The sequence below is a fragment of the Carassius gibelio genome, chromosome B24 (assembly GCF_023724105.1).
Source record: "Carassius gibelio isolate Cgi1373 ecotype wild population from Czech Republic chromosome B24, carGib1.2-hapl.c, whole genome shotgun sequence".
Classification (NCBI taxonomy): domain Eukaryota; kingdom Metazoa; phylum Chordata; class Actinopteri; order Cypriniformes; family Cyprinidae; genus Carassius; species Carassius gibelio.
This window is the reverse complement of record NC_068419.1, coordinates 1,730,324-1,754,466: the sequence shown is the minus strand read 5'-3', so window position 1 is coordinate 1,754,466 and position 24,143 is coordinate 1,730,324. Positions and strand designations below refer to the sequence as shown.

The 24,143-nt window shown below is 36.2% G+C and overlaps 1 protein-coding gene across 11 annotated transcripts in view; it reads left to right on the top strand.

The window, feature by feature from the left end:
• LOC128012938 (microtubule-associated protein 4) overlaps positions 1–22,539 on the top strand; it is a 56,204-nt gene extending 33,665 nt beyond the window's left edge. For 4 of the 11 annotated variants that reach the window (XM_052595536.1, XM_052595538.1, XM_052595547.1 and 1 more), the window contains 11 exons: positions 5,626–6,326; positions 7,396–7,635; positions 8,211–8,331; positions 8,419–8,478; positions 11,364–11,671; positions 13,285–13,332; positions 14,919–15,011; positions 15,206–15,287; positions 15,366–15,478; positions 17,010–17,166; positions 18,121–22,539. In XM_052595536.1, coding sequence (XP_052451496.1) covers positions 5,626–6,326; positions 7,396–7,635; positions 8,211–8,331; positions 8,419–8,478; positions 11,364–11,671; positions 13,285–13,332; positions 14,919–15,011; positions 15,206–15,287; positions 15,366–15,478; positions 17,010–17,166; positions 18,121–18,128 — 1,931 coding nt within the window. In that variant the 3' untranslated portion in view covers positions 18,129–22,539. Of the gene's footprint in view, positions 1–1,456; positions 3,421–5,625; positions 6,327–7,395; positions 7,636–8,210; positions 8,332–8,418; positions 8,479–11,363; positions 11,672–13,284; positions 13,333–14,918; positions 15,012–15,205; positions 15,288–15,365; positions 15,479–17,009; positions 17,167–18,120 lie in introns of those variants that run through there. The other 7 variants (XM_052595539.1, XM_052595542.1, XM_052595541.1 and 4 more) reach the window with 5 other exon arrangements.
• Positions 22,540–24,143: the final 1,604 nt, after the last annotated feature.

Genomic DNA, 24,143 nt, shown 5'->3' with positions numbered 1-24,143 from the left:
ATCTCATTCCTAACATCACTAGAAGAATATCTTGTGATGTAATTAAAGCCTGCATGCTTCAGCAAACTTTATTTGTGATTCTGCTGTCCGTTCGAATCTGTGTTTGGCGTTTGTCATCAGGAAGTCGCTTCGAGCCTTATGCTACACAACCCAACATGTAGGTCATGAGACTGTACGTACTGTACATGTAGGTCAGGATGTGTGTTGGCACTGGACGCTGCTGGCACTCGTTTCTGTTTGATGACTTTGTTCAAGCTGGCAGCAAATGTTTTATTTATTTAGTTTACTTCTATTTATTTATTTGAAACGACCGTCTCAAATCTGTTTCGATTGATTCAATACTTCTCAAATCTTTTCAGAAAATGATTGGATTTGTATTCAATCAATGAATTTATTTATTTAATATTTTTGTTTTATAAATGTGCCGACTTGATGAACATTCATTCACTCACTCATTTATTCAAGGAAAAGCTGTTATATTTTTTACTTGAGCAATACATTTATTTATTTATTTATTAACTTGACTTATTTACTTTATTTGTTGTTTATTCATTCACTCATCACGTCTAACAAAAAGCTGTTTACATTTTATTTTTTCAGACATTTTATTTATTACATCAAACTCAGATCTGTTTAGATATTATTTTTGTTCAGAAAACAAAAAATCTAAATACATTCTCTGTGTAATCGGTTAGCATGTTATTTTAAAAACTTTATTTATTAATAATTAATTAAAATATTGGTTTGGGTCCATTTGGGAATTTACTATATATATATATATATATATATATATATTATTTTTTTTTATTTTTTTTTTATTACTATTATTATTACTATTACTATTATTATTATTATTATTCATTTATTTATTTATTTTATTTTTTTGTCTCCATCCCCATTTGTTTTCCAACTGTTCAGAGACACATTTATGTGGTTTAAAGTCATTTTTAGAAGGCTTTCCTTTATTTATTTGTATTTTATTTCTTAAATATTAAATAATAACAATTAATTTGTGACGCAACATTCTCTCACTGTCAAATACACAGTGCAACAGCAAAAATAACTTGTAATATTTGAGGTCATTTTTGCTTCAGTGAAATTTTTAATGCATTAAAAAAAGTCTGTTTTCTGCAACTCAAATTCTGAATATCTTGACTTTTTTATATTCATGTCACTATGCAAACTTTTTGTTGTTTATTTGTTTCTTTTAGATTTTAAAGGGGGATGCAAGTGTTTCTTTCCATTCATAATTGATGGCAGATTTAACACACAGTGCCGAATCGTCCTGTTATATACCAGACAGGCGTCTTTCAGTTGTGCTTGTGTAACCGGGCCGGTGGGTTTCAGACTGGGGTCAGATGAGATCATCCCTACGGTGTCTCTGTCCCTGACGGCCTGGACACACTCACATGGGGACGCGGGATTGATTTGACGCGTTCAGTGGACTGGCGCTCAGAGAGCCACACAGACATGAAGTCAGTGAGATAAATACATGACGAAAATAGTTTCTGTTTGAGAGAATCCAGGGATTCTTCTAACAGTGTCTTAATAAAGCAAGCATAACATTGCAACAGCTTTTGGTTGGTTAAAGAGATGGGATGAGAATGGGGAGTTAATAAAGTAGCATAATTTTTCGTCTGTTGAATGTGCATTTATTTCTGACAGTGAGGAATGATGTTGTCTTTCTGATGAGTCATGCACAGGCACGGAAATGCAACAACAAAAACAATCATTCAGATTTGAACGTCACGTATTTAGAGACATTAACAGTATAAATCAACAAGGACAAGATTAAAAACTGCATGTAAGAGGAAAACAATAATCTCGTTGTTTAGGCTTATCGTCTATATGCAAATCTGTGCCTCCGATGATCTAAACCTGATATAGTCTGTATGTTTGGAAATTTCCAGACCGATTATGTTACCCAACAAGACTACGATAGATGTGCACACTCTCTGAAACTGTGTGTGCAAATGAATGCTCATTAAGCCCTTCCTCATTCTGCATGCATGTAGCCTCAGGGATGATAGTAGTGTGTCACTATCAGAGAGAGGAGAGGAAGAAAAGATGGATGCAGAGAGGACAACGTGGAGAAAACGAGAGAGGCAGAGAGGAAGGAGGGAGCTGGTTTTGGAGGGAGCAGCGAATCAACAGCCACTTTACTAAGCATGTGATAGAGAGAGAGAGAGAGAGAGAGAGAGAGAGACGCTTCCAGCCAGATCTCTCTGCTGCTTAGTCTGCTGTTGGGTGTAGAAGCAGCAGAAAAGGTTGGCTTGTGAGGTTACGAGACCCTTACACTCCAACACAGGAAAAGGACTAAGACCCAAAAACACCCAAACCAGAAGCAGAGACCGGGGAACAGAAGCATGTCCTCTCTCTCGAACCAACAACCGGCGTCTCCGTTCTCAGAATACAGTGAGCTATGTAAAGTCCCAAACGTGTCCACATCAGCCGCCCCTCCGGGATGGGACTGGCAGCACGGTGACCTCGGGGCACCGCCGAGTTTCGGAGGTGTCCTTCGGGGAGCGGGGATGACGGATGAAGACAAGCTATGCTTCTACGAGTCTCCTTCTGAGCTCGGCGTCTCCGGACGAGGAGCCGTTCCTACAAGCGTGTCTTTCGGCAGCACCGGAGACAGTCCGGAAAGCTTCTCGTCCTCGTCTCCGTCGGCTGCGTCTCCCGGAAGGTTCTCGACTTGCACTGCGGACAACAATGACATGATGCTTCTGGAATCACCTGCGGGTCACAAAGAAGTTCTGTCGCCTCTCGATCCCTCGAAACCGACTCCGTTCTCCGGATTGCTTCTGGAGCAGAGTCTCAGGACACCGACCTCACCGACCCCTCCAAACTACTGTGTCATTGGCGTAGACAACGATAGCAACCTGGAGAGCAAAGACAAGCGGACGAAGGCTGAAGGCTCGTCGCATGAAAGCGAAGAAGAGGAAGAACTTGCGCCTTGCTTAATGGGAAGAGCCGAGCAACAGAGGAAGGCGATGAGGCGAGCGATGTCCGAGTGTTCGCACCTTTCCGTACCTGCCAGTCTCGAGCTCCCGGATAAGTATCCCGGTGGAGACGTTCTTGACAAGTTGCCGTCTCCTATCGGAGGACCTCGTCGCCAGCATGCCGGGGCTATGAAACGCTCTCTAACCGTAGCTGACGATCAACCTCCAACCCCGCCACCAACACTATCATCCACTCGCAGCGACCTACGGAACGATATCGAACTACATTTGCCCCCTTTCCCTACACGCAAAGACCAAAGCGGCTTTCTCCTCTCGCCCGTGGACGACCTGCTGGAGGGACCATTCATCGACAAGGACCAAGGAGTCGTTCTACCCGTGCCAGTGACTCCACGTGCCCTTAATGGGACGTGCAACAACGCTGGAGACAAAATCGACACGATTGCTGAGGCGTTTGAGGGTAGGTGATGGCAAAGCAAGAGTCAATTTTGAGCTGTAGGATACAGACCGGGTTTTATTGGTGAGCGATGTGCATGATCATTCTTAGAAACAAAGATATTAAGGTTTGGAAAGCGTCTTTCAATGGTTTCTGCATTGATGCCATTGAAGAATCGAAGAGTTTTTTTCTTGCACTTTTAAAAATAATGGTTCTTTATTGGCATCCATGGTTCCATTCAGAACTATCAACATGCATGGGGGAAAAAAGCTTGTTTTGGAACTGAATGGAACATTTTTCCAGTCTAAAACAGCTTTTATGCATTGATGCTAAAAATATTCATGGTACCATTGATGCCAGTTAGGAACATTTATTTTTAAGAATGTATATGTGTGTGAAATTGGATTTATTGAGCCAATATGATGAGACCTTGAAAGAAGCATTGCATAATTTTTCATAGGAACAAAGAAATTAAGGTTTGGAAATTATGTGCTGCTGTATTTCATTTTTTTTTTTTTTTAAGGCTCTTAAAAGGCTTGTTTCTTTTTTTAGCATTGAAGCCATGTATGATTTGTTTTTGGGTTCTCAAAGAACCTTTAATGAACAATACCTAAAATAAATGTTATTTATAGTGTTAAAAATAAAGCTCTTCACTCTAATAAAAAATGGTTCTTTTGGAATAAAATGTAACCTTTTCCAGTATGAAGAACCTGTTGTGCTTTAATGCAAAAAAGGTTCATGCATATAATTGGGTTCATCGAGTCTGTATGATGAGACATGAGTCCAGACTGCGTCTTTCTGACGGTAGCGCTGTCAGAAGTAGCTGATTTATGTAGTGTCTCTGTTCTGTGTGTACGCCACTATCACGCCACTGCCAACGCATGCTCATTACCCATCAGAAGTCATTTCTGTCCTGATTTCCTAGAGTAAAACCTGCCCCCCAGCAAATCCAGGTCAGAAACTCTCATCAACCTGCACCGCATTTCTAATGATGTGTAGAGCTCCAGAAATGTCACGCTGCACCCTACAACGGTCAACACCTACGAGTTTAGTTTTTCGTTGAAATAGTAATTCACTTGGAGGGGTGTGTTAAATAATCTAGTTTAATCCCTCAGATGTCTGGTTGAGAGATTGTGAAAATGCATTGAAGCAAATGTCTGATTGAAACATGTTTCCTGCCTCAAGGGGAAGCAAACGACAGATAAAATCACTGGTGCAATGGTTTTGATAAATGGAAACGCTGGTGCAGATGATATAAAGTCTGGATTAGTGCTAATGATGATGTTTGTTGCACACCAATTCAGGCTGATTTCTTGTAATATTTGGGGTTGATTTAGAGTCTGGAGTTGGGCGTTACCAACAATCATGTGATCTGCATGCATGACAAGTCTTGCTTCTACAGTTATTTTTTTAGTATTTAACAAAGACGACAGCAGTACTTGAACTCCCGATTGTTTTATTATCCAAAAAGCTGACAAGAAAAAGATCTAACTCCATAATGAAATTGAATTTGAGACACTTTGCGTCAGTCATCCTCTTCAGAAACATCAGAGTAAATGAGAAGCATTGTGAAAAATATGTAATCTACAATCCCAGACGGATTTGGTTTATCAAAGGACAAACGAAAACTCCAGGTATTTTCTCCGTCTTTCTTTCTTGAGGTTGCTTCTCAAAGCACAGTCCCGTCAGGCTACTATCCGTCTGTTTTGCAGGCGTCTTCACATTTCTAGACTGATTTTCTTCATTTTGAGCAGGTGCTGTTCTGTATTTCTCACAGTTTCTCATCTGCTTTTATGTGTCGCTGTGAAACTCCTGTCGATGTTATCATACATGCACCTGCTCAGTGCAAGAGTTTGAAGTCGACTCAATGCGTAGATATTTCTTACAAATAGCTGAAATCCACACTGTGTGATGACAGATTTGGTTTTAATACAGGATACAGTATCTCAGCTCCCATATGCATAAGAAAAATATTATCATACTGATGTTCAGATTATAGCATCTAATGGTGAATGGTTTTGTTAGTCTGCAGCTTTAGCTTTTGTCCTTCAGCTCAAAGAGACGAACAGTCTTTGTAATGGATCTGCCATTGAACGTGAAGTGATCAGAGAGTTTGTGACTTGGTTTGTCTTTTGTCTTTGGTTTGGCTTTGACTAAACCATTGAAACTTCTTAGCCGTGACAACTTTTTTTATATATGAATCTGTTTCAACTTGTTTCTTCCTACCAGAAAACTCTGAGAAGAACAAGCCGGAGGTGAACAAAATAAACACCGTCCAGAAGTTCGATGACTTTAATGTTGTCACCAAGACGGACAAAGATCAGAAAATGGAAACGGTGGAGGAGAAAGACCAAACGGTCCACACAACCAAAGGAGAAAACACTGAAGACAAAATCAAAGACGTGGATGTGGCTAAATCAGAGAAGGAGGACAAGGATGAAATAGCACACAAAGTAGAAACGCCAGTGAAGGTTGAGAAAGATACTAAAGATGAGACTGAAAAGGCTGATAAGATCACCGATAAAATCGAGACGGCAGCAAAGATCGATTCCTCTCCAAAGATGGAGAAAGAGAAGATGGAGCCGGTGGAAACGATCGAGCTGAAGACTGAAAAAGAAGTGAAAGTAGAGAAGAACAAAGAGGAAACGAAAGTCGAGGAGAACAAATCCGATCTGAAAGTAGATGAACAGAAGAACAAAGAAGAACCGGCGAAGGAAGTGGAGAAGGAGAAAGCAGAACAGAAGACCGAACAAGACGAGATCGAAAAGGAGAAAGTAGAACAGAAAACAGAAAAGACCGAGCCGGCTGACAAGAAACCTGCCAAAGCTGAGAAGGACGAGAAAGCCAAAAAAGCAGCTGCTAAACCCAAGTCTGCGGTGAGCAACGGTGCTCCTGGAAAAGACCTGACGAGTCCTGAGAAGAAGAGCAAGGTTAGTGAAGACGTGTCTCTTCGTCCTCCATTGAGCTTCCTGCTTTAGCTTCTGCTTCTGCTAATGAGTTTGATTCTGTTCTTGAAGCATATCCATCCCAAAACTCATTTAGCACTAATGTAGGGTTGGGAATCGAGAACCTAAAACTAACACCATTTTATTATGAACTAAAAATTACATTAAATTCATGCATTTAGCAGATTCTTTTATCCAAAGCGACTTACGGTGCATTCAGAATTATGTGCTAATATAGTTTATTTGATGTATTCAATTCGCTGTTCTATTTATATTTTTTTAATTTGTAGTAATTTTATGTTTTGTCATTTTATTTGTCTATATATATATATATATATATATATATATATATATATATATATATATATATATATATATATATATATATATATATATATATATATATTTTTTTTTTTTTTTTTTTTAATTTTTTTAATTTTTACTTATTTCCAATTAGTCATTTATTTAGGGTTGAAGATTGCGAGTCAAAAGTTTTATTTTTGTACTATATTTTATATATATATCTCACACACACACATATATACATATATTAATTTAATAATTATTATTTTTTTAAGTTATTTTTTTACTGTCATGTTATTTTTTTATATCACTCTTTATTTATTTGTGTTTTTCAAGTTAGTCATTTTAATCCTTATATATAAACAATAAATAAATAAATTAATTCTTATTACACATGGTTGCAAAGGCTACCTAATATTTATATTTTGTTAAAGCTTTTTCAATGACCAATGTTAAACCTTTTTTTTTCTTTTTTTTATTAACTAAAACTAAGATAAATTTTCATTTTGGTTCTTTAGTGGCTCAGAAATGAGTTTATTAGCATCCAGGAACTGAAATCAGGAAACGACTCCCGGTTCCCATCCCTACATGACCATCTTATAATCAGAGTAAACTATAATTTGGACTGGATCTGATCTTGTGCTTTTATTGGCCTGCTCTGCTCATGTCGCTGCCGTTATCATTTGTCCATATTCTGTTTTTTGTTCATCGTTTGCCGTCCATCTGTTGGGTTTGCTGTCCATCCATGCAGCCTGTCGCCGGTGCAACCAAACTTAGCTCCGCCAAGCCCCGGCCGAGCTCCGCCTCCAGCGCTACAGCCCCGCCCAAGCGCTCCACCCCTACCTCAACCACCAGTGCACCCGCCCCCCTCAGACAAAAAGCCCCAGTGCCCAAAGCTCCTGCCCCAGCCGCTGGCACCAAACGGCCCTCCACAGCCCCCACACGACCCTCCACAGCGTCCAGCACAGTCACCAGAGAGGTCAAGCCCAAGGTGAGTCCCCATCCGTGTGCTGAAGACCACGTCCCAATCCTCTTCCAGAGGTGGAAGCGACTCCATCCGGCGCTCATCTCCGTGTGGATGCTCTGTTTGTGTGTGCGGTCCATGCTTGACCACATCAACACTTGTTTTAAAGCTTTACTGTTGTTTAAACTACTCCACGGTGCAAAAGGTCAACAATGCTGCATGTATTTGATTAAAAAAATCAGTAAAATCAGTAAAATTGTGAAATAATATTGCAATTTTAAAAAAAAAAATTATTTGTGAATATATGTTAAAATATAATTTATTTCTTTTATCAAAGCTGAATTTTCATCATTTCAGTTATTAGTCAGAACTAATGAACTTTTTTTCCCAAGTCTGACACAAGTCTTCCCTCTAGTGGCCATCTGTTGAACTACACAACTGACTAAAGTCAGTGTTTAACTATTGACATTAAATGAAGGTTAATATGTGCGATCAGGGATTAGATTAACAATAACAAACACGAAATGCAATTAGATTTTTGATTATGATGTGTTTTTACTACAGAGAGACCCTAATTGACCTTGAGTTTTCTCCTCCGACAGACGGTCACAGAGAAACGGCCGTCTGTGCCAAAGACTGCTGTGGCTCCGGCTCGACCTGCTGCAGACAAACCTGCGAGCGCAGCACGCCCCGCCGCCAGCGCTCCTGTCGCACGACGCCCCGGTCAGACATGATGCATTTAAAGAGGAGACACTGCATCTGAGCTGGTTTATCAATATTCACATCATGCATTTCTGATTTTGTGTTTAGTTGCAAAGACTGAGAGCAAACCAGGAGATGAAAAGAAACCAAGCACACTGAAAACTACAGGTACAACAAACACCAAATCACTTCTAACACTACATGTTGAAGGAAATTAATGTATATTATACATGTGACCCTGGAGCATAAGTCTCCGGGGGGTATATTTGTTGCAATAGCCAACAATACATTAAGATTTTCCTTTTATGCCAAAAATCATTAGGATATTAAATAAAGATCATGTTCCTTGAAGATATTTTGTAAATTTCCTACCGTGAATACATTAAAAAAAACTTTTGGGTTAGTAATATGCATTGCTAAGAACTTTGATAACTTTAAAGATGATTTTCTTCAATATTTAGTTTTTTTGTACCCTCAGATTTTCAACAAATATTGTCTTCCTAACAAGCCATACATCAATGGAAAGATTACTTCTTCAGCTTTCAGATGATGCATAAATCTCAATTTTGAAAAAAAAAGTACACTTTTGTGCTCCAGGGTCACATATATAAAACTATTTTATTCAATAATAAGTTTATTAATTGCTGCTGAAAATTCAGCTTTGCATCCAATGAATAAATTACATTTTAAAATGTATTCAAATAGAACACAATGTATTATTATTATTATTATTATTATTATTATTATTATTATTATTATTATTATTATTATTAATGTGAATGAACAATTAAAATATTTTTAGTAAATTAATACAAAATTATACAATTGTTTCCATTAAAATGACTTTATGTTTATGTTTATTTATGGCTGCTGAAAATTCAACTTTGCATCACGTAAATGAAATATATTTAAATAGAACAGTTAATTTAAATTGTAGAAATAATTATATATATCATTGTTTATTTGATTTAGAATAAATATTTTTCAGTTTATTTATGGTTACTTGCATCACATGAAAATATATTCAAATATTTAAAGGTTAGATTTCACAATATTGCTGTTTTAACTATATTTTTTATTAAATGAGCACAACTTTGGAGTGCATAAAACTTCTAAAACTATAAAAATCCTAATTATTCCAGACTTTTGAATGGTGGTGTTATGTCGATTCAGTGTAGTGACTTAATAGCAAGACGTAAAAGATATTTTTAGAGATGCTGCTCTGACAAACACATTTAAATCCAGAAGTGAATTGCGCAGCAGGAATGAGTTTGGGATAATCTCCCACACGGAGCTCGGCTGCTCGACCGAATCCAGAGCTTTGAACCGAACGCAGCGGAGCAGAGAGATTATTTTAATCTGACACATAAAGAGGGTTTTGTGCTATGAACTGAACATTCAGATATCGCTCAAACACACACTGTTTCTAAAGGTTTCGGCACGTATTTCCCTTAAAGGGATAGCTCACCCCCCCAAAAAAAATATCATTCGCCCTCATGTCGTTCCAAACCCATAAGACATCTGTTCATCTGTTCAACATAAAGATATTTCTGATGAAATCCAACAGCTCTCTCATAGACAGCAAGGATCTCTGTGTCAGCTGAGCCATGCGGATACGCCGTTTACATTGTTTACACTTTGATCTAAACATAAACAACATTATGTTGCTAGCATGTTTCTAGCATGATTAGAATGTTTGCTAGCATGTTGCTAGCATGTATCTAACATGATTAGCATGTTGCTACCATGTTGCTAGCATATTGCTAGCATTTTTCTAGCATGACTAGCATGCGACTAGCATGTTGCTAGCATGATTTAAGCATGATTAGCTTGATGCTAGCATGTTTCTAGCAGGATTAGCATGAGACTAACATGTTGCTAGCGTGTTTCTAGCATGATTAGCATGTTGCTAGCATGTTTCTAGCATGTGACTGGCATGTTGCTAGCATTATTTTAGCATGATTAGCTTGATGCTAGCATGTTTCTAGCATGATTAGCATGAGACTAACATGTTGCTAGCATGTTTCTAGCATGCAACTAGCATGTTGCTAGCATGCAACTAGCATGTTGCTAGCATGCGACTAGCATGTTGTTAGCATGTTTCTAGCAACAGCTCTCTCATAGACAGCAAGGATCTCCGTGTCAGCTGTGCCATGCGGATACGACGTTTACATTGTTTACACTTTGATCTAAACATAAACAACATATTAGCATGCATGCATTTCATACTTTAAGTATGTGATGCTCTCCAAACTCTCCACTGATGTCCCATGGATTATTTTAAAGTGCTCATATTATGGGTTCTGAAAGGTTCATGTTTTGGTTTGGGAGTCCCTAACAACACAAAAAAACACTTTTGTTGTCTTAAAATATGCTTTTATTTTGCTCAACTACTCCCAAAAGATTCGTTCTTAGAAAAACCATTCCTTTGCATGATGCTAATCTGCTGTGATTGGTCTGATTAGTCTCATTTTCATTATGCGTCTAATGCCTGATAAAGAAGTGTTTGTGAACGCAGTGCTGCTTTGTGTTTCAGCGGAAACCGCTATTTTTACCGCTTCAGAAGTGACACCTAGTGGCAAAGAATGAATTTGCATGTTCATTGAGACCAATGCAGAAAGACCAACAAGTGGGCGAGCAATATGCTAACGATTCATGTTGACATTAACACGAAACAGCTTGGGATTTGATTTAAAAAAACGACTTGTTTCAATGATTCAGAGTCGACTCTTATACACGGTGCACTTTCAGATTTAAAACTTTTGCGGGATGTCGATTGCATTTTCATTTGCTTAATCGGGGCACTTTAAGATGCCTAGGAGACTAGCTGTCAATCAGAGAGCTCTCGGATTTCATCAGAAATATCTGTATTTGTGTTCTGAAGATGAACAGATGAGGTTTAACGGTTTGGAATGACACAAGGGCGAGTCATTAATAACAGAATTAAAATTTTGCAATCTTGTATGGGTGAACCTTTCGTTTTACTTTCTGTGGAAGTGTTTAAGAGTTCACCCACAGCCCAAACTAGTGTTTCTCTCAAACTGTGGTTTCAGATGCGTCCCGCTCTAAACCTGCTCCTCTCAAAGCCTCCACCACTACAAGCAGCAGCAGCATCTCCGCTCGCCCGCGCTCCACCAAAACACCCGTCTCCAGCAGCACTACAGCCGCCGCTGGGCCTGAGAAGAAGCCTGCGGTCCCCCGCGCTCCTCGACCCGCCTCCAGCTCCACCTCCAGCACCAGCGCATTGACTCGCAGCACAGCGCGGCCCAGCTCCGGCTCCACACCGGCACCCGACACCAAAAACATCCGCTCCAAGATCGGCTCCACAGACAACATCAAGCACCAGCCGGGAGGAGGGAAGGTAACGCATGCATGCACCCTTCATCTATCCTCCAGCTTTACACTGTTTACATGTTTAGTAGTGTGTGGGTCAAAGACGTTAAAATACATTTACAAAAGCAGTTTTTATGTCCATAGGAAGCACTTTAAATGACATTAAAGTTTCTACTTTTAATGTTTTTGGAGAATAAAATGTCGAAATTTGGTTGAAATTGTTACATTGTCATTCAGTAAAAATGTAACAACATATTAAAATATTTAAAAGAATAAGGGCGCATGTTGAATTTGATTTGTTTTCTTATTGACCAAGTATAGTGTAATTAATTAGTACTAGCTAATTAGTACTTGGGGTGAAAGTAATTAGTCTTTTTAAACGTGTCATAAATAGATTTTTGATGTAAATATGCTTGACGAGATTGTTACACTGAATGACATTTTAGTGGGTGTCTTCTGTAAATCAGGGGAAAATGTATGATATTTATTTTTCGATCGGAACAACTAAAATTAAATTGCAATTAAATTAAACAGAAAACCTTTTCAAAAAAATTGGGGGAAACGACAACAGTTTAAAGCAGTATTACACTCACTGTATTGTTTTTATTATTAAACCCTTTTTCGTCTTTGACCCATGTGTATGTTACACACTTAGGGAAAAAAATACAATGGTGATGCTTTGCAATTTAATTTATTTATTATATTAATTATTTACATACTATTATACTATTTGATGAAATATAAACACACATATTATTATTATTATAATTTTTTATTTTATTATTATTATTATTATTTTCAGTTTTCATTTTAATTTTTAATTTCATCAAATTTGTGTGCTTTAATTCTGTTTAGCTTTAATTTATTTTTATTTCCGTTCCAGTTCGAGCAGTTTCTTATCTGAAACAGCATTATTTAAACAAACTTCATTGGCTTTTTTTGCATGACGAAACCTGAGAAATTGTGACATTACAGGCATCATCCAAAGGCATCGGCGCAAATCTTTAATACTATTATTATTATTATTATTATTTTATTATTAATCAAATGTTAACATCATGTAATTTGTAATGAATAAATATCCTTTTTCCAGCTTTAAATTGCATTTCTAGAGAAAACTAAGCACATTAATCATTAGCTATTCTTTATATTCTTCACCGCTGCCTGTAAAGTCACTGCCTTTGTTTTCGGACGCAGTTCTTCTGTCTTTAATTGTCTCTCTCTCTGCAAACCGAGTCCTGTGAGTGAAAAGCAGCATGATTCCCGTCTCTTATAGTGTCTGTTCTGCTCCAGTCTTCACAATCATTATTTATCACTCACGTCCTGAAGTCACAGCTTCACTTTCTGGTATCGCATTTGTGGCTCATCCTGGTCTTTTTTCCTGGCTGAGCTCTCTAACACTCCTGTCAGCACGAAGAGTCTAAGAGAGTCAGGCTTTAAAGCGAGGTCACACTTTTGTGTTTGGAGCATGAAGATGAATCGTGCATGATTGAATCGTGCCCCTGTTCCTGCCTCTTCCTCTGATCCTAAAGTGTTCCTGCTTCTCGTATGAGGTTACAGTAGTTTTAGCTCGTCCCATCTCCAGGTGTACAGTATGAGTGATTGACTCGAGGGCTGTATTTGGGCTTGTTCTGCCTGCAGGTGTCAGTGTCTCAGAGCTCGCCCTCCAAAGAGACCAGCCAGGTCAAAGTGAGTTCATCCGCTCATCACACTCACTTCTGCACGTCTGTCTCCCCTTCTCTTCTCAGTGTAGCACACACAGATCTGATATTACAGTGGGTCTTCAGTGATTGACAACTGTACACAAATATTATGTGGAGTTTATTTGCAAAAACCGATAACTCAAATCAAGGTTTTTTTTTTTTTTTTTTTTGTGATCTTATTTTTGTATTGTGTTAGTTAGCTGTATAGGCTATATATATATATATATATATATATATATATATATATATTTTTTTTTTTTTTACTTCATCAAAAAAAAAAAACCTGCAGTTTGATTGATATTTATTGGAATGCACAATAAAAAAAAACATAATTTTTATAAAGTTGTTAATAACAAATCTGTTTTTGCAAATGAAAAAAGTCTTCATATATACTTAAAAAAAGATGTCAGATAATATTATTGTACTATTTTCTCTAAAAAATATTTTTATATTTTAAATCTTAAAATGTATTTTTATTTATTTTATATTTAATTTGTAAGTAATTCATGTGAACTGAATAAAATTATTTATTTTTGTGTTTTTATTATATATATATTAATGTTATTTTTTGTATATATTTAATATGTTAATATGACAAATATTTATTGCATATTTAATTACTTGTTATAATTAATATCTATACTTAAGAAACCTAAAATACACACATTTCTCTTATATAGTGTTATATAATATTATATAAATAATATAATATTAATATAATAATATAATATTATATATTAATGTTATATATAATATTCTGTTATTGTTATTAAAATTTTATTACTTTGACTCATCTCAAATTTTAGTACTAAAATTCAAAATGTTAGAAAATATACTTAATAAAATTATTATGATGTTCATTAATATTTTATACAAAAAATATTATATATATGTATATATATATATATATATATATATATATATATATATATATATATATATATATATATATATATATATATATATATATATATATATATAATATTATATTTATGTAATTGTTTTTCAATAAAGTCTAAATAATAATAATAGCAATAAAATAAGAATATGGATCTGTGATTGCTCGTTTAATCAGCAGATATTGATATCAGATTCTGGAGATCCTTGGGTTTGTAATCATTAGTGTTTGTTTATCATAAAGTGTTTGGCTCTGCATCACATTATACACCACGTCCGGGATGCTCAAATTGCATAATACAATTATAAATAATTATAATATTGCTTAACCCTTGTCGGTTTTAAAATGTGCAGCAGTGAACAATCACAAAACTGATGCTATCACATAGAAATTAATTTTTAAGATTTTCACTGAGAAGCATAGGATTTGATGTATCCCGGCATCACATGTCCATTTGTAGCATCATCACTGAATCTAAATTTCTGTTTTGTATCAGTTTCATTTCTGGTTTTATTAGCTAAGTTTAAAAACGAGAGGAAACGGTGTGTTTAAGAGCCCTATCGGTGTCTATAGTATCTACTAGATGCTTCTACTTGTGTCCTCTGTTGTCTTCCCTCTCTAACCTGATCCTCCCGGGTGTCCCGTCCCTCCCGGCCCGCCGTGCTGTGTTATAGGTTCAGATAGTCTCCAAAAAACTGGACTACAGTCACGTGACTTCTCGCTTGGGCTCCAAGGACAATATCAAACATGTTCCTGGAGGAGGGAACGTAAGTAACGTTTGTGCATGCGGTGTAGCCGTCGTTCAGTGAGATGCTTTCTTCACTCATGAGCTGGGAGAAGCACGTGTAGCTGAGGACTGGATTCGGGACGTTTGTTCATAATCTTCTCTCACGCTGACTCAAGTCGTTAGTTTCAGGTTCACGTTGAGCTTCGGTTTGAGCAGATGATTGTGTGTTCACAGGTGCAGATTCTCAACAAGAAGGTTGACCTGAGTAAAGTGGCCTCGAAGTGTGGCTCCAAGGCCAACATCAAACACAAACCAGGTATGAAGAGAGCAGAAACGCTCTTTTAAATGGCTCCGAAGTCTCAGCTTTTAGACCAGTTTGTGTGTTTCTCTGGAGGTGGAGGCGAAGTCAAGATCGAGAGCCGTAAGGTCAACTTTAAGGATAAAGCTCAGCCCAAGGTGGGCTCGATGGATAATGTCAATCACGAGCCCGGAGGAGGGAAAGTTAAGGTGAGTTTGGGAGACGATCAGATGCACGAACCTCTGAGATGTTTTAAGTGTTAAGAAGAAGCCAAGTCCTAGTTTATTCTACATTTAGACGATTCAGAAGCTGTGAAGTGTTTAAAGGAGTAATTCACTTAAGCATCAGTTACACTGTCCTGCATCAAAACCTAATGTTTGTTTCTCTCTGAGGCACTGATTTCCAAAATAGTCTCACTTTATCACCAAATATGATGCGTTTCATAGTGTTTTTGCTTTAGACAAGCAATCTATACTTTCCTCTCCTTTGCCGATTGCTATTTAAATGATGCATTTTTAATATTATTTATTTTATTTCTTTTTTTTTTCAAATCAGCAGTATATAGGGGTGGGGTATTAATCATGTTGTTTGAAAACTCTCATGATTTCTGTACGGTTACCGTAAAAGGGGACTTTGAGGAGGCTTAACTATCTTTATTTTTAGTGAAATGTTCCTTTAAAAGCGGTTTTATTTTAAATGAGTGGTAAGTAATATTACACTTGCATGGAAAGTTTTTTTTTTTTCATGCTTTTGCGTGTCCATGTGTTTTTACAGTTTTCAGTCCAGCCCCCCCCCCAAAAAATCACTTACATTTTTCATTTTTTTTTTTTTTTTTTTTTTTTAAGTTAAATTTTTCTGCCATTTTAAAAACAAGAATAAGGGCTTTTGTCTGATTTGAAAAAACCCGTGGGTTCAGGCCGATGTGTGATAGTGATGTCACCTGCCCCTCAGCCTATGGCCATCCATTTCAGTCACATGACCACTTGCTCCGCCCATTATTAGTTTGCACCCATCCCCTCTGAACACACATTTGTGATTATGGTCACTGACACTGATTTTAAACTTTAACACACATTTACGGAGACTTTCGGAAACAGCATGAATGTTGTACTTTTTGCTACATCTGTAATAAATATAAAATGAGTTTAAATTAAGCATGGTGCAGTTTTATATGTTGGATGAAAACTTGTGAGCTTCTGTTCATATTTTTTCAAGTTTAGAATTATTAAAACGTTTTTGTTTCTGAACGTAATTCTTAAAAAGTTTAAGTGCATATGATTGGCACGCGTCTCCGTTTGCATGGATTTCTATTCGTTCCCATTCATCGTCATTATTTTAAATTGAAAAAAAGAATTCACCTTCTATTTCCATGAGTCATTACATTTCTGTCATGATTTTTGATTGTAAAGTTTTGCTTTGTTCCCTGCACAGTGTAGAGTTTCATTCTATAATAAAAAAAAGTAATGAAGTGATCAAAATATAAAACAAAAAAAATTACTTGGCGAGGAAAAAAAAATATATATATAGAAATATATATATATATAACATATTTTCAAAATAAGTGAATTATTTTAAAATCGAAAACTTTGGATTATCAAACATGAATTGAGTCCAGTGTCTAAACTGGTTCTGTATATCAGCCGTATTTCTTCACCATGCAAGGATTGAGTTCTGTTGTGTTCAAGCCTCCATCTCCATCTCCCTCGTGTCTGGTATTGATGCCCTGCTGTGTGTTTTTAGGCTGAGGGGGCCCAGGAGACTGCTGGGGGCAGCGGGGCTCCCTCTAGTGGTGTCTCAGTGGGCCCTGCCCAGGAGAATGGGCTGAAGGAGGGCGCCCCCTGCAGGAGTGAGGAGCTCCGGGACCCACAGGGTCTGGACTCACTCATCCCTGAAACAAGTAAGTTTGTGTGTACCCCGGTCCGAGGAACCCGAAATGACTAACCCCGTCAGACGAGAAGCCCTCAATCACCACATCCTCACATTTACTGCTCAATATTATTTGCTTCTCCATCAGCTCATACACATTATTACTTTTTTTTAGCTCTTAATTTTATGCAAATTGTTTGATATTCTGATTTGTTTGGTTTACCACTGTACAAGAGGTCGACCGATTAGTAGTGTAATTGGGGGGTGGTCTAATTACTGATTTATTGGTCTGATTTTATTATTAAAATGTTGAATAAAAACATTGAATGTAACTTTTTTTTTTTTTTTTGTAAAATCAAATTATTGAAATTAAAATATTGAATATAGAATTTTGGATTAAATTCAAAATTTTAGAACTAAATTTTAAATGAAACTTTAAATGTAACATTTTAGATAAAATCAATTTAAGTCAGTTTTAAAGTCAATTTAAAACTTATTTTAAAAAGAAAAATTTTTGGTAAAATCGAAGTCTTTAATAAAAATAATTATATAAATTTTATCTTTACTAAGTATGTCAAAATATTGAATAAAAACATTGATATGTAACAACATTTTTTTAAGTGAAACAAAATATTGAATAAAAACATTGTAACAATTTATTGTAAAAAAAAAAAAAATTTAATAAAAGCATCTGTTTTTTTTTTTTAAACTCAAAATATTGAATCCTAGGACATTGATATAAAAAAATTTAATCTTTTTTATAAAATATGGAGACATTTCATTTATTTACAAAAAAAATCTAAATATTGAATAAAAATGAATCATTTGTTTGTTTAAAACAAATAGAGAGTTTCACTTTAATCATAGTAGCGTTAGTCTGTCGTTGGTGCAGACGAATCAATCGGTCGACCTCTGCACTGAACAGATGTTTATAAAGCACAGTTTTCTGATCTCCAAACCGTCTTGACCTCTTTTTATTTTTCAGGCATCTAACTCGACTTTTTGCTATCACTCTGTCCTCCTCATTTCCCCCCCGACCGCTTCCTCTCCTCCCCTTCTTTATGTCCTGTCCTCCTCTGTCCTGTCTCTCTCTCTCTCTCTCTCTCTCTCTCTCTCAACACTCTCTGATGTAGATTGAGTCTTTCAAGCTAAATTTCCGCGAGAACGCCCGCTCTCGCACGGACCACGGCGCTGACATCATCACCTGGCCCGTTTCGGGCGACCGTCACCTTCTCCGCAGCAGCGTCTCACTCAACGACTCCCTCTCGACCGCCGGCATCCCTCGCTCTCTCACCGTCCCGGTCCTCTCATCCTCCCAGGAGCCAGGGGGCGACGTCGGCTCGCTCACCGAACTCCGGACGTGATTCCTGTCTTCTCATTGGTCCTCTGCTCTCTAAACCCCGCCTCCTTCCATTGCTAAGACTCACATGATTGGTGTGCTCTCTGTTGGCGAGGCTGTACAGACTACAGTCATCAGGATGTGCAAAAAATGCTCATAGTTAAAAGTGTCTGGGTGTGTAATCTGTAACACTCACGCTACTCATCGCTAGCCGTCAGCACACCTGCGACATCATTTGTGGTAGAGCATGAATCTAGTATTCCTCATCAAACCTGCACATGCCCATCTGATCACCACTTACAAACACCTCTGGATCCATCTGGACATCATCTCTCGCTGCCTTCAAGTCCTCATGGGAAGTTTGTGCTTACGAGTTATTAACCATGCGATCGTGTCATATGAAAAATCTCTTTCTGACAAAATCCAGCTTTTTTTTTTGTGCCAAAACAACTTAATTTAGAGCAAGAAATGTGCATTAAAGGGTTAGTTCACCCAAAAATGAAAATTCTGTCATTAATTATTCACCCTCATGTCGTTTCAAACCCGTAAGATCTTTGTTCATCTTCAGAACACAGATAAAGATATTCTCGATGAAATCCGAGAGCTTTATGATTAGGATTTTTTATTAATTTTTTTTTCACTCAGAAATTGCTAGTAAGTTTCACAATTACATTCAAAACAATAATTAACATGCAAAAGATAATTTATTATTATTATTTTTTTTTGTTTTATTTTAACAGTTTTATTTACTACCACAAAACATATTTTTTAAAGTTGCATCTTTAAAAAAACATAATGCAACATTAAATGTATTCAGCATGTAAAATAATTCAAATAAAAAGCAATTCTGCAGTTGTTTTTTAATTTTCAAGGTCATGCCATGATATCTTTTATTAGTTGTTTGTCTTGTTTTGTGCCTAACCAAGTATTTTCTGTAACATAAACACTTAAAATGGCTAACAGCTTTAACTTGGACAGTCTCCCTACATGAGCTGCTAGATTTTGTCGGCGCTCATCTCGTAAGCACAATCGTTCCCGCTCGATTTGAAAGCAGCTTCATTCATTCATTATACAGGGCTGTCATCACCTCACCTTTGACCCCCAGTAGAGCTGACTTTAAAGCACATAGGCTTTCTGACTCTCTCTAAAACTATTCGTGATGGTGTGTTTGAGTGAATACTGTAGCATTGAACTGTGTTGTTAAACGCTTTCTTTTAACTCTTCGTTTTATTTTCGTGACCAGCGGATGTTTCCTTTTCCTCGTTATTGTAAAGCAATATGACGTCTCCTACAATGCCTATAAGACATAAAATCTCCTCGCAAACGCACAGCAAACAGCGCTCATAGTGTCAAACGCAGCTCCAGACGGCTTTGTGAACGTGAAGAGGGTCTGAGGCGGACGTTGTGGAAAAAGAAGTGCGCTTGTAGTGTAACTCAAATCTATATTTAATAAATGCTGAAATAAAAGCCCACTTAAGTGTAAAGTATGCTTTCATAACAACACTCTTTGCTGTAATGTGTAAGTCATTATTTTAATAATCTTTAAAGAAGTACACTTATTTTGATGTGCTGACTAACAAACTAAAGCACATGTAAAATACTCGATTATTAACATTTGATTTAATCGTTACGTGTTTTGCGATATTTAGGTTTAATTTATTTTACTCAAATGCAACTTCATTACAAATGTGTAATTAAAAATGTATTTAAATGCATGACATATAACTTTCAATAGACATGACATTAAACTATTTTTTTTTTGTTTTGCATACGTTTAACCATCAAAGACAAAAAAATATGAAATTGCGTAATGATGTAATTAATTTCTACTTAAGTATGTCAAAAAAACATTAAGTTTAGCTTATTGCATTTAATAGAAATTTAAATCATAATACAACATGCAATTAAGTGTCTGAAAACATAACATTCAATTGACACTGCATAAGTGTAAAATGTCCTTAATCGTCTTTTTAAAAGTACGCTTAAGTGTGCTTCTTTTTCTGAAGGTGAAGGAAGTAGATGCTGACTTGATGCACGAGGGGTTTCTGTTAGCATTGAACGGTTGATGCTTTGGCATCATGTAGAGTAGGTACAGTATGTTTTTAATATGGAAGTGAGGATAGAGTTTGTGCCTGGCACCGATCGCATCCAGCCTTTGGAGGGACGCAGAGACAGAATGTCACAGCCTGAAACCTTTTACGTACTTTTAACAATTGCTTAATGAGAAACCAGTGAAATTGTGAGTGAGTCTGGTGGTGGTTTGCATTCTTCTCTTATTGCATAGATATCTGCAGGTCTTTATTAAGAGCAAAAGCTTGGTATTATAGCGTGATCATGTGAGTGGAAAGGTTTTAACGGTGGAGCCTGTAGCTTATTTCTCTCGTAGCATTTTCTGTTATACGGTAGTTTATCTTCAGATAGCCTTTTTGAGGTCGCACAGAATCACACGCTTGACATGTAGCTGCTTGGTTTAGTGTCCTTTCGGTGTAATAATGAGGTAAGAGGACGTGGCCGTTCTCTTTTTGTTATTTTCTGCAATAGCTGTGGGCGGTACGGGGGTCTGACAGACATTTTTTAGCGCGCTTTTCTTTTTACGAGTATGACAATTACGGTTGCATCTATTGCTTATTCCCATCAGACCTCTTTAATCCCAGAACATGCAAAGCAATAAGACTTGTCAGTGTGACAGAGCACGGATTTGGACTTTTAGAAACCTACATCGTGAACGACAGCGAAACGCATTCAGATCACGAAATATTACCCGATTGATTGTCAATGCATGTCCTTGTTAGAAAATCCAGTTTTGGAGAGGAATCAAGTTTTAGATGACAAATACAAGTAGAACTTCATCGTGTATTCACATTTTAAAGATTATTTTAATAATCCACCTATATGAATTGTTGGAAAATGCCAAAAAATGGTTGCATGAATTTACGAATTGATGATTTTTGGGGGCAATAACAATTATTATTTATAGTCTTTTTTTTTTTTTTTCAGGAAATGAGAAGTGTATAAATATTAAGCTAAGCTAAAATCTGAAGTTTTCTTTGTTGTTGTTGTTTGTTTATGGTATTAATGTTTGTTATGAAACGGTCACATTTGAATCGGTTCCCTGTCTCTGAATGAACTGAGAAACAATCATATATAGCCTCTTTACATGTATTTACAGTTATTTCCCAATGGATTTACTACTGTCTCTGCGAATGCATTTAATATTGGCATAACAAAGAGATCTGCATTGATCAAAGAAGCTGAGGGCTGATATTATGCACCTTTAACGGCTATTATTAATATTATAATTGTCATTTTGGCACTGCATTTTTATTCAATGGAAAAGGCAGAGAACAAATGTATTTGAACTACATTAAAGCACATGTTTTCGGCCGCCGTGTGTTTAATATTGTGGCGAGCTTGGTAGCACTTATATGTCCAGATGATGCCAGGTGGGTCACGTCCAGATGGGGATTGATATCTAGCCCATGTCCTCTAAACGTCTTCAAATAACCCTTTATGTTTCTATGAATCTTAGTCTTACAAGAAAAAGATACTCTGTATAACACTGTCATACTAAAATGGGGGGATTGCATTGAATGTGTTTCAATTGCACAGATTTTATTGTGCTATAAAGGACCAGGGCATCCTGTTGAAGCATGGAGAGGAGAGGTCCAATTATTGTTATTATTAATATTATTATGCTTATGATTTTGTTTAGTTTTTCTTTTTTGGGAGTAATGTTGCCCTGGAACCTTAATAAAGATGTACAACCCTAAAGTAACATGGAAAATAAAGAAACGTGACATTAATGTGCAGTAGATTGGGTTTCTCAAATGCAGTAAGAAGCTCTATAAGGTGACATGAATAGAACATGAATAGAACATTCAGGCTTTTTGCCAGACTCTTCATTTGCAAGGTTTTTGTCGGTTTGGTTTTATCTTTTGGGTTTTTTTTTTCATGAAAATTGAATTTCATTATTTTATTTGTTTTGATTTGAATGAGGTGTTTATTGTGGTTAATTGTTAACTATGATGTGATTATTAAACATTAAATAAAATAAAGTTTAAAACATTCTGTTGGTTTGGTTTGATATCTGTTGGTTTTGTTTACATATTAAGGCAAATGTTTTTTTCTCTCCAGGATCATATGCTTCACAAAAAAGAAAGGAAAAGACGCTTTTGTTTAAATTTTTTTTTATATATATTGCTAAATATTTTACACACCATTTCAAGGAAGTAAACAATGTCAAACGTGTTGCGATGATACTGTGCATATCTGATCCTAAAGCATTTCCGGTGGCATCATTTTTAAATCACAGACATGCATTTTTGGGAAAGTTACTTTTAAAAGTAATGCATTACAATGTTGCGTTACTCCCTTAAAAAGTAACTAATTACGTTTTATTGATAGTAATGTGTTACGCTACTTTTTCAATCTGGGCAGGGCTTGCTTGTTTGTTTTTAATATAAAAAAAGTTATGTATTTTGGTAAACGAAAAGAGAAAGTAAATTCACATCTGTTTAATAGAACACGAAAGACAGTTCAACACACTTCTGGAATAAAAAAAAGAAGCAAAAATGTTTATCTAGAGTCATTTTTGCTTATTAGTATGGTTGAACTGGATCATTGAAGGTCAGCACCAAAGACATTGGGTTAATAAATGGGATTAAATACTGTACATATAGTATATTTATGTTATTAACATTTAATTATTACTCAAATCTGTGCAGAAACATGATCAATTACAATGTATGCGCAAAACATTAAATATGTGTCCATGCAGCACAAAAGCAGTCGGCTGGTGGATTTATAGCAGTCGACAACAATACATTGTATGGGTCAAAATGATCCATTTTTATTTTATGCCAAAAACCATTAGAATATTAAGTAAAGATCATGTTCCAATATTCTCAGAAAAATCTTAAAAACTGGACTTGACGTGTATTTTAAAGATAGGATATTCATTTTTTATTTTATTATTTATTGACTTAAGGCATTATTTATTGTTTATTTTTTTGGTTTGGGGTGAAAAGGTAAGGATTTTTATTCTGGTTAATTTCAGATTTTGTAATATAGCTCCTATCCTTTTTTCTTTTTTTTTTTTTTTTAGTAGTGTTACATATTTTTTGCAGTTTTGCAATTATTGTTTATATTTTGCAGATTTTCCTATCTGACAGTTAAATCCTACATCTCATCCATCCTTTTTATTTATTTATTTATTCATTATTTTAGATTTATTTCACTACCGTACCTCGGTACACGTCTTTTTGTTGCATAAATATTATCTAGTAATTTTCCAGCACGAGATCACGTGACGTCAGAACTGTCCCGCCGTCTGCGCGAGAGACTGTAGTCTACCCCGAGGCGGGAACTTTCTCAACGTCAAAGAATTGTCTCCCATCTCCTCAGACTTTCTAAAGACTAATTTCGACGATGTAACATGCAAGGTGCAAAGTTTGTTAAAATCCAGTTCAACCATACATTATTTTTCGATTTTGTTTTTTAAGTTTAACGAATTTGTTTTTCAGAAAAATACAGCAGACACAATTGCCAGATGAGGCAACGGTAACGTTACGTAGGTATTGCTTTTCCTGTTTTAAATTCAGTTGATTAAATTATTATTTAAGTGCTTAATTTCATGTTATTTGATGCTAATAGTATTTTTTATGAGGTGA